Source organism: Perognathus longimembris, chromosome 18 (assembly GCF_023159225.1).
Source record: "Perognathus longimembris pacificus isolate PPM17 chromosome 18, ASM2315922v1, whole genome shotgun sequence".
Lineage (NCBI taxonomy): Eukaryota > Metazoa > Chordata > Mammalia > Rodentia > Heteromyidae > Perognathus > Perognathus longimembris.
This window is the reverse complement of record NC_063178.1, coordinates 41,303,795-41,313,765: the sequence shown is the minus strand read 5'-3', so window position 1 is coordinate 41,313,765 and position 9,971 is coordinate 41,303,795. Positions and strand designations below refer to the sequence as shown.

The window sequence follows — 9,971 nt, the reverse complement described above, 5'->3', positions numbered from 1 at the left end:
ATAAGTCAAGTCAATACAGAAATTGTGTTGCACATTTATATTCTGAACGTTCCCCTACATACAGGTAACTTTGGCTAGACTTTCTACACATAAAAATCAAGTTAATTTCATGATGTACTTGTCTTGTCTAAGAACTTGTGGTAATAGATGGATATCTTCTCTATCCCAAGCCTTAATAGGTGTTACAATCAACGTGTTTTCTACTTGTCAAAATATGCTAGACCCAAATTCCATGTTGACAACTTAATGGCCTTAGAAAACTGAGCTACGTCTGAGCTGTGAATGTACTCTGTAATTTTGAATGAGATTGTGAATGGTCTATTAAAGGAGTATATTCATTGCATTTATGGAACTTCTATCACTGTATATTTAAATTCTTACTATCATATGTTAGCTCTAAGGAGGGCAAATATTTATATCTATCTATCTACATAAACACATGCAGTGGGTTTCAATCTCTCGAGGTAGTGGCCATGCTTCATATCATAAAGCTTTTTATACTTTCTTGTGGAACCTACGTACAGATTTCCCTAGTGCATGCATGGAATTTCATGATTCGCGTGTCAGTGCTCCAATTCCCTTCATTCTTGGCAGCATTTGTTCTTAGCCTTCTTCATAGACATTGTCACTGCTGTGAGAATAAATTCACATTTGAGGAGGAGATGATGGCCAAAGAAGAACAGGGAACACATTCATCTCAGTCTGAAGAAGCAGAGTTTTATGTCCCTCTCAGGCTTTCCATACCAAGGAAGTCCAGCCCAGTAAGAGATAATTGTACAGAGATAGATACCAAAGAAGTGGGGAGCAAAATTAGAGATGGCAACAGCAGCAGCCTAGCTCACAGGCTTTACTGGTACCTTCAGCAAGAACTTAAGCAGCAGGAATGGGAGCCCAAAACCCAGCTGGATACAGCTGGACATAGTGACAATTCAACCCATCACAGAGGGTCTGAAATAGCAAGGCTACGGGTGAGTGCTTCCCTCTCCAAAAGTATCTGCCCTTTCTCCCAGAGAACTGCATCTGGAATGGCATACATCCCCCCAACCTACACGAATGCCATTTTTGAAAGGGCAAAGATATTTGATTCCCCACTCTACCCCTCTCAGGTGACAAATGGAAGGCCCACGCAGGGAAAGGCAAACCCACACCTCAGTAGTGAGTCAGGAGGAGCTCAGCCTTGCAGCCATATTGCAACATGGCCCTTGGATAGCTGTGCTACTTGGAATTTCAAAACCTAAATCCTCACTGGAAAAACAAGAAAGCTGGAGAGGTCATCAAAACTGAGGGTGATTTCAGGCTGGCTTAAGAGCAGGATCTCAGAAGCTGGAACCCCCACATACCTGGGAAGGCTACTGATTCCATGCCACCCACACCCAAGCACTCCAGCAATTCGAGGCAGCAGATAACAGCCACCTGTGTTAGCACAGAAAACCTCTGCCCTCCCACTCCCTCCTGTTCCAGTCTTGAAGGAGACCTACCAAGTTCTGGAAAGAGTAGAGGAATCTAGGTAACAGCCACGTCCTCAAATCAAGAAGGATTCTGATTCTAACTATGCTGCAACTTTTCACATGTAGGGAGTTCATATCCCAGCTTACCCACACCACAGATGCCTCCTAACTGGGAAGTAAGGAACTCAACAGCCACTGCTCGGGGCTGGCCAGATCTTGGCCCCAAGGAGCACTGATCACTGCAAATCAATCACAGACATTACATATAAGAATTTTTTTTTCTTGTGTAACAACAAAAGTTGGTCCTTATCTTCAAGTTGATTGCCTCTGTTTTAAGTATTATATGCAGATAATTCAAATTGAATGTGACCATTGATCTACTGTGACTAGTGTGTATTTGTATGTTTTCTATTTGTTTATTCCTTACAGATTATATATATATACACTATATATGTATGTATATATGTACATATACATACATATGTGTGTATGTATATATACATATATGTATATGTATATACACATTATATATACATATATATATTTCTCATGCTTTCTGTACTTAATTGTAATTTGGTGATCTCTATGTATTCTCTGTTCCCTTAGGAAGCAAGTATATTTTGTATATTTTTAGTGATTTACTACTTAGTAAAATGTATTAACAACTCCTCTAATGATTCCTAACATTACATTTTTTTTTGGAATCACAGTTCTTAACATAGGTTTTTATTCTCTATATAAATTCCATCTATCTAGAGAATTCCTGCCAGGCAGAAGTGGGTGATATCCTCTGTTCATTTTATTGCTTTCTTAAGAATGTATGATTTTGCCCATTTTATCTTTAGGAATGTTGTTCATTCCTCTTCCTCTGTATAACCAATAAATGAAGATGTTTACTAGATGAAATGGATGTAAAGTCATCATTTCAATTCAAGTAATCAGTACTTCTGAATGAAATGTTCACACTAAAATGTTTTTTACAACTTAATGATAAATAAAATGTGTGAGACTACTCAGTGCAATGTATTTGCAAATCCCTGCTTAATATTGCATTATAACCTATATCTTATCAAACGTTGTATTTTAATGAGTCTTTTAATGTCCCTCCTCTAAGACCTCAGTACTTCTCTGAGTATGTGTTTTGTCCCGGAAGCCCTGCAGAAGATTTCTATCTGGCCTTATGAAGATGTTGTAGCACTTGGGGACAAAGATGCAGCCCAAAAGCCCTGCACTGGAGGCCAAGATGGAGAAGACCTCCACAGCCACCATGGCCTTGCCCTTGGCACTGTGGTAGACAGGCAGGAAGGTGAACCACACACTGCAGAACACCAGCATTCTGAAGGTCAGGAACTTGGCTTCGTTGAAGGTGTCAGGCAGGTTCCTGGGCAGGAAAACCACAGTGAAGCTGGTCAGGGCAGAGGAGCCCAGGTGTCCCAAGACAAAGTAGAAGGCAGTGAGGGAGCCCTTGTTACACAGGAGGATGAGGTGGCCATGGCCATAGTGTTTGTCTGTGTCAATGAAGGGAGGAGAGGTTCCCAGCCAGAGTCCACAGAGATTTACCTGGATCAGGGTACAGATGGGAATGATGAAGTTAGGACCCCCTGACACCAGCAGTCACCTTATACTTCTCCCTGGAGAACTGACCTTGAAGGCCAGAACCACAGTTACAGTTTTGGCCAAGACAGCAGAAACAGGGACAGTGAATGCAACTCCAAATGTGGTTTGCTGTAGAATGCAAGTGACTGAGTTTCGACGGCCAATATGGAGCAAGGAACAGAGGGAACAGAAGATGAGGGAGAAGAGCAGGATGTAGCAGAGAGCCTGGTTATTTGCCCTGACAATGGTGGTGTTGTGATGTTTCACAAAGATCCCAAGAACAAGTGCTGTGAGTGTAGATAAGCAAAGACCCATGCAGGCCAAGGCCATCCCCAAGGGCTCCCCATTCTCCAGGAAGCTTGTAGCTCTTAGGAGGCACTGGTTTTTCTGTGTGTTGGCATACTGGTGATCTGGACATGTTACACACTGCTCCATGTCTGGTAAGGAAGTCAAGTAACTGTTAGTCCATTCTCAGTACATAAAAGAAACTCGGAATTCCCTATATAGAGATAATCCTGACATGTCAATGTTACTAGCATAAAGTAAATATTACCAAGTATTACCCAACATATTCAGTATTATTTTATGTCTTTTTTTTTTTGGTTAGTCCTGGGGCTTGAACTCAGGGCCTGAGCACTGTCCCTGGCTTCTTTTTGCTCAAGGCTAGCACTCTACCACTTGAGCCACAGCGCCACCTCTGGCCATTTTCTTTATATGCGATGCTGGGGAATCAAGCCCAAGGCTTCATGTATATGAGGCAAGCTCTCTTGCCACTAGGCCATACCCCCAGCCCTATTTTATGTCTTTATCATGATCCTTTACTAGTTCTTATGTTCTCCTTATTTCAGCCTGGTTGAAACTTATTTACTTGCAGTGACTATCATACATATAAATTTTTGCCACTTGTAATATCTTCATAATTAGTTACTCTGGCATAATAATTTTCAACCTGTGTGCATAATTCAAATACCTCACTCAATATTGTGGATACTATAACTTGCATTTCCCTCTATGACTCCTTATACTATACATAAGAACACTGTGACCCTACTGCTGAAATTTTGTATTTTTCTGTCCCACACACTCGTAAAGCAGTGGAGAACCAAGAATCAAATTACTCATTGAAGGTATAAATTCATACTATACACTACAGTTGATCCTGCATTTTAACACCAAACCCAAACAACATCACTGGCTCTACTGCAAGAGCAGCTCTGGGCACAAGAAAACAAAGATGTGAACGTTTGTGTTTTCTTTGTATTTTAAAGATGAATTTGAAGAACATGGAAAGCTCGTACTCAACAAGGCTTTGCACTTTATATGATAGCAGTTAAACTTAGATACTGAGAATTTGGATTAAAAAAAAGCATACGAGAGACTCAAAAAAAATAATCCTGTTTGTAATTCAGAGATCCTGATTTGTTTCTTTTTTCAAGAAGGTATATCATCCATTGTTGCAATTAAATCACTAAGTGAAGGAAGGAGGAATTTGATTCTATAATCCTAATATAGGACATTTTGCATTGACTTGTATGGACTGGGGGAATCTAAGAGAAAGTATGAATTCCTCCCTCAGCCACGAATTTACCTGTCTCATTATCAATGTCATCCTCTGAGCAAGCCTTTCCCTCGTGAGTGGATTTACTGAATCCAGGACCACAACTCTTACTGCAGACAGACTGAGGAGGCTAATGGAAACCTGGTAGGTATGATATTTTGACCTAACACTCCAAGATGTTCATTATTTTAAAGAATTAGATTATTAAGCACAGTATTCTATGCACACAAATCCAGTCAGTAAATTGAATGGTGTTATAGATTCTATACCATGTGATCCCAAATGGCTAATGTAGCATAGCCTTGATCTCTAGACTGTTGAACTACTGAGAAGTATGAGACCTTTAAAAGATCAGAGATAGTGGTTTCCTTGAATTCATGCATTCATATGGTGTCTCCTAATCATAGGTGAAATTGTGAAGAGCAAGGAGGAAGAATTCTCTTTGAAACTTTAAAACTATACTGTAAAGAATGCACAGATCTTGTTTTATAGGGTTATGTGAACCTCATATGCATAGTATCTGCTTCTGACTTTTTCAGTGGCCACAACTCTTTCCACAATTCCTTTCACAGAACATGCCTAATTTCCAGGCCAACTATGTATTTAAGGAGACCTCCACCAAACAGAGCAAGATACACCTTTATGCCCCCTAAAGTAATTCTTCAAGTACTTTGTCACAGGGTGAGAAATGTGCTAAGAAGTATGCCATTTATAGTTGATGACCATATTCTAAAACAACATAAGGAACTTTGAACTTTTTTTTTTCATTGTGGTGCTTATCCTGGGGCTTGAATTGAAGCTCTGGACAGTGTCAGTGGGTTTTGTTTGCAAAAGGTTAGCACTCTACCACTTGATCCACAACTCCACCTGATATTTTAGTGATCAATTGAGATAAGAATCTCACAGATTGTTCTCCCAGGTCAGGCTTTAAACTGATTTCTAAGATTAGATGTGAGGATGTCAACCTCCTGAACACATAGGTTTACAGGTAGGAGCCACCAGCAAACCAAATTGCTTTTTTGTGGTGGTTAAATGAAGATAAGAGTGTCACAGGTGTTTCTGCTTTGACTGATGTCAACTCATGATATTTAGATTTCAGCCACCAGAATAGGTAGGATTCAAGGAGTAAGTTGTTAGCTTCCAACCAATATGAATATGTATGTAATTTTGTATATGTAAATTATATATATAACTTATTATATATATAATTTTGCTTCTTTATGTGTCCTTATAATCCTTACAACTGAATCTAACACAACTCTGTGGTTCCTGTGGCCCACTCTACCATTTCTTCAGATAAAGACAGTTGCTGACTTTGTAGAGAACAAGGAGAAAACTTTCCTATTTTCAAGTTGTGTGTGTGTGTGTGTGTGTGTGTGTGTGTGTGTTTAGTGAAAGACATGTACACTGTAGCCCAACTTTCATCGAAGCCTCTTAGGAATCCCCAGGAAGAATGTGTAAAACCTTTTCCTGGGGCTCTGCAGCTGTGTCCTTGCATGCAGGAATAAAACACGAGTTGGATATGTTTGCAGATTCTCTGTCCTCATCGCAGGGGCTGTCATTTCCTCCAATACCACAGATAGTGAGGCCCCTGGGATGAAGTTATCTTTGATATTTTTGGTGCAATGCCTGTGTCAAGAAACTATTTGCATGAAAGGGATTTGAGGTGATGCAACTGGATTACATCTGTAATCCATTTCAGCCCTTTGGGGCTGGGGATATGGCCTAGTGGCAAGAGTGCCTGCCTCATATACATGAGGCCCTGGGTTCAATTCCCCAGCACCACATATACAGAAAATGGCCAGAAGTGGCGCTGTGGCTCAAGTGGCGGAGTGCTAGCCTTGAGCAAAAAGAAGCCAGGGACAGTGCTCAGGCCCAGAGTCCAAGTCCCAGGACTGGCCAAAAAAATGCCCTTCCCCCCAAAATAATCCCATGCCAGTGAGATGTCAACCAAAGATATTACCCTAACCCTGGTAAATTAGCACAGCCATTGTCCAAAACCATTACAGAACATTGGTGGTTGCTTCAATCAAGTTTCAAAAAGAAATCCATGTATAGAGGCCTCCACAAATATATCCATGGACTATTGCCTAAGGTAGCAACAATGTTTCTGAAACCATAGATTCAGTCTAGTGATTGTTTACTTTGTTGTATTAAAAGTTTTTATTTGATTTTAATCCCCTTGGTCAATTCTTCCTCTTACTTACTGAGCTGTTTAGGGTTTTAATCAGGAAGTTACTGCCTAAATGAAATGTTTCCTTGCTTTTGTTATCCATGTTACAGTTCTGTATCTCAAGTGTATCTCAAGCTCCTTAATATCTAGGTGCTAAAAAACCAAGGATTATTCATGACTTAGGGCATCCTGGGATACCTGGTCAGGTGTCCATGGAAGATGGCTGCCAGTGTGTTCCAAGAGCAAGAAGCTCTGTGAGAGCAAGCATTGGGTCAGCACATGTGTTGGCCTAGTGTGTACACATGTGAGGCCTTTTAACTACAGGCAACATGACTAGCTCACAAACTAAGAATCTCCCTGTAGCCAGCAGTCACTCAAAGGACAAGTGGATCAAGATTGGACACAATGGAATTCTACACTTCCATGAGACGGAAAGATACTGTGTCATTCAGAAGGAAACAGAGGCCGGAGCCCGAGCCACGCGCTGTGTCTCTGCTGTGTCCGCCGAGGCTCCCGATTGTCAGGGACAAAAGCCGCCGCTGCACCGCCGCCTGCTCCCGCCGCCTGCTCCCGCCGCCGGGGCTCATCCGCTGCCGCCGCTGCCCTGAAGAGAGTCCGCCACCGTCGCCACCCTTGAGGATCCGAGAGCCATGTCGGCCAGCAGCCTCTTGGAGCAGAGACCAAAAGGTCAAGGAAACAAAGTACAAAATGGATCTGTACATCAAAAGGATGGATTGAACGATGACGGCTTTGAACCTTACCTGAGTCCACAGGCAAGGCCCAATAATGTATATACTGCCATGTCAGACTCATACTTACCCAGTTACTACAGTCCCTCTATTGGCTTTTCTTATTCTTTGGGTGAAGCCGCTTGGTCTACTGGGGGTGACACAGCCATGCCATATCTAATTTCTTATGGACAACTGAGCAACGGAGAGCCCCACTTCCTACCAGATGCAATGTTTGGGCAACCAGGAGCCCTAGGTGGCACTCCATTTCTTGGTCAGCATGGTTTTTATTTCTTTCCCAGTGGGATTGACTTCTCAGCATGGGGAAATAAGAGTTCTCAGGGACAGTCTACTCAGAGCTCTGGATATAGTACCAATTATGCTTATGCACCTAGCTCCTTAGGCGGAGCCATGATTGATGGACAGTCAGCTTTTGCCAATGAGACCCTCAATAAGGCTCCTGGAATGAATACTATAGAACAAGGGATGGCGGCACTGAAGCTGGGTAGCACAGAAGTTGCAAGCAGCGTTCCAAAAGTTGTAGGTTCTGCTGTTGGTAGTGGGTCCATTACCAGTAACATCGTGGCTTCCAATATTTTGCCTCCAGCTACCATTGCTCCTCCAAAACCAGCATCTTGGGCTGATATTGCTAGCAAGCCTGCAAAACAGCAACCTAAGTTGAAGACCAAGAATGGCATTGCAGGATCAAGTCTTCCACCACCCCCAATAAAGCATAACATGGATACTGGAACTTGGGATAATAAGGGTCCTGTGGCAAAAGCCCCTTCGCAGGCTTTGGTTCAGAATATAGGTCAGCCAACTCAGGGTTCTCCTCAGCCTGTAGGTCAACAGGCCAACAACAATAGCCCACCAGTGGCTCAGACATCAGTAGGGCAACAGACACAGCCATTGCCTCCACCTCCACCACAGCCTGCCCAGCTCTCAGTCCAGCAACAAGCAGCTCAGCCAACCCGTAGGGTAGCACCTCGGAACCGTGGCAGTGGGTTCGGTCATAATGGGGTGGATGGTAATGGAGTAGGACAGTCTCAGGCTGGTTCTGGATCTACTCCTTCAGAACCTCATCCAGTGTTGGAGAAACTGCGGTCCATTAATAACTATAACCCTAAGGATTTTTACTGGAATCTGAAACATGGCTGGGTTTTCATCATTAAGAGCTACTCTGAGGACGATATCCACCGGTCCATTAAATATAACATCTGGTGCAGCACAGAGCATGGTAACAGACTGGATGCCGCTTACCGGTCCATGAACGGGAAAGGCCCTGTTTACTTACTTTTCAGTGTCAACAGCAGTGGACACTTCTGTGGAGTTGCAGAAATGAAATCTGCTGTGGACTACAATACATGTGCAGGTGTGTGGTCCCAGGACAAATGGAAGGGTCGTTTTGATGTCAGATGGATTTTTGTGAAGGACGTTCCCAATAGCCAGCTGCGACACATTCGCCTGGAGAACAACAAGAATAAAGCAGTGACCAACTCTAGGGACACTCAGGAAGTGCCTCTGGAAAAAGCTAAGCAGGTGTTGAAAATCATAGCCAGCTACAAGCACACCACTTCCATTTTTGATGACTTCTCACACTATGAGAAACGCCAAGAGGAAGAAGAAAGTGTTAAAAAGGAACGCGAAGGTTGTGGGAAATAAAAGCAGTTCTGCACTGACTGCAGCAACGGTTGCGTCTGCATATCCTAAATGGAAAAGATGACCTTCAAGATAATTAGGACTTGTTTCTTAATTTCATTGACTTCAGAGACGATTGCAGACTTGCAGTTTAAGTATTGGAATTTCACAAAAGACATAGGACTTAACTGGAAAATGGAAAAAAAGAAAAAGAAAAAGAAAAAGAAAAAAAAAAACTAAACAAAAAATCCCTCTAGGTAGTTTAGGTGAAAAATGTCCTTTTTACAAATGACATTGCCCCATTTGTAAGGAAATGGAAGGACTTGGAAAAAATTATACTAAGTGAAGTGAGCCAGACCCAAAGAAACATGGACTCTATGGTCTCCCTTATTGGGAATAATTAGCACAGGTTTAGGCAAGTCACAACAGAGGATAACAAGAGCCCATTAGTTATACCCTTATGATCACATAAGATGATGCTAAGTGAAATGAACTCCATTTTATGAAAATGATTGTTATATCAGAGTTGTAACTACTTTCAACATCCCATGTGTATCTGTAGTTTCTACTATTGATGATGTTCGTGTATCACCTTCTTGTGATTGTATCTACACTATCTCTGTAATCTTATCTGAGTGTATGGGAAACAGTGTGTACTGGTATTAGAATTAAGAAATTCAAAGGGAATACCAAAATTGAGAGACAAAGGGTAAAATACGAGAAACAACAACAAAAACAATAGTTGCAAAACTGTTTGGTGTAAGTGAACTGAACACCTCAGGGGGGAAAAGGGGGAGGGGGGAGGGGGGTATGAGGGACAAGGTAACAAA

General features: G+C 42.1%; 1 protein-coding gene across 1 annotated transcript; it reads left to right on the top strand.

The window, feature by feature from the left end:
- The first annotated feature begins 7,357 nt into the window (after positions 1-7,357).
- On the top strand, positions 7,358-9,409 carry LOC125366824 (YTH domain-containing family protein 2-like). Its single transcript, XM_048367545.1, has one exon. It carries the CDS (start codon positions 7,426-7,428, stop codon positions 9,163-9,165), a length of 1,740 nt encoding a protein of 579 aa, XP_048223502.1. The 5' UTR covers positions 7,358-7,425; the 3' UTR covers positions 9,166-9,409.
- Positions 9,410-9,971: the final 562 nt, after the last annotated feature.

Excerpts from the sequence above, each read along its gene's own strand:
- LOC125366824 (XM_048367545.1), top strand. The coding sequence starts at position 7,426 with ATGTCGGCCAGCAGCCTCTTGGAGCAGAGACCAAAAGGTCAAGGAAAC.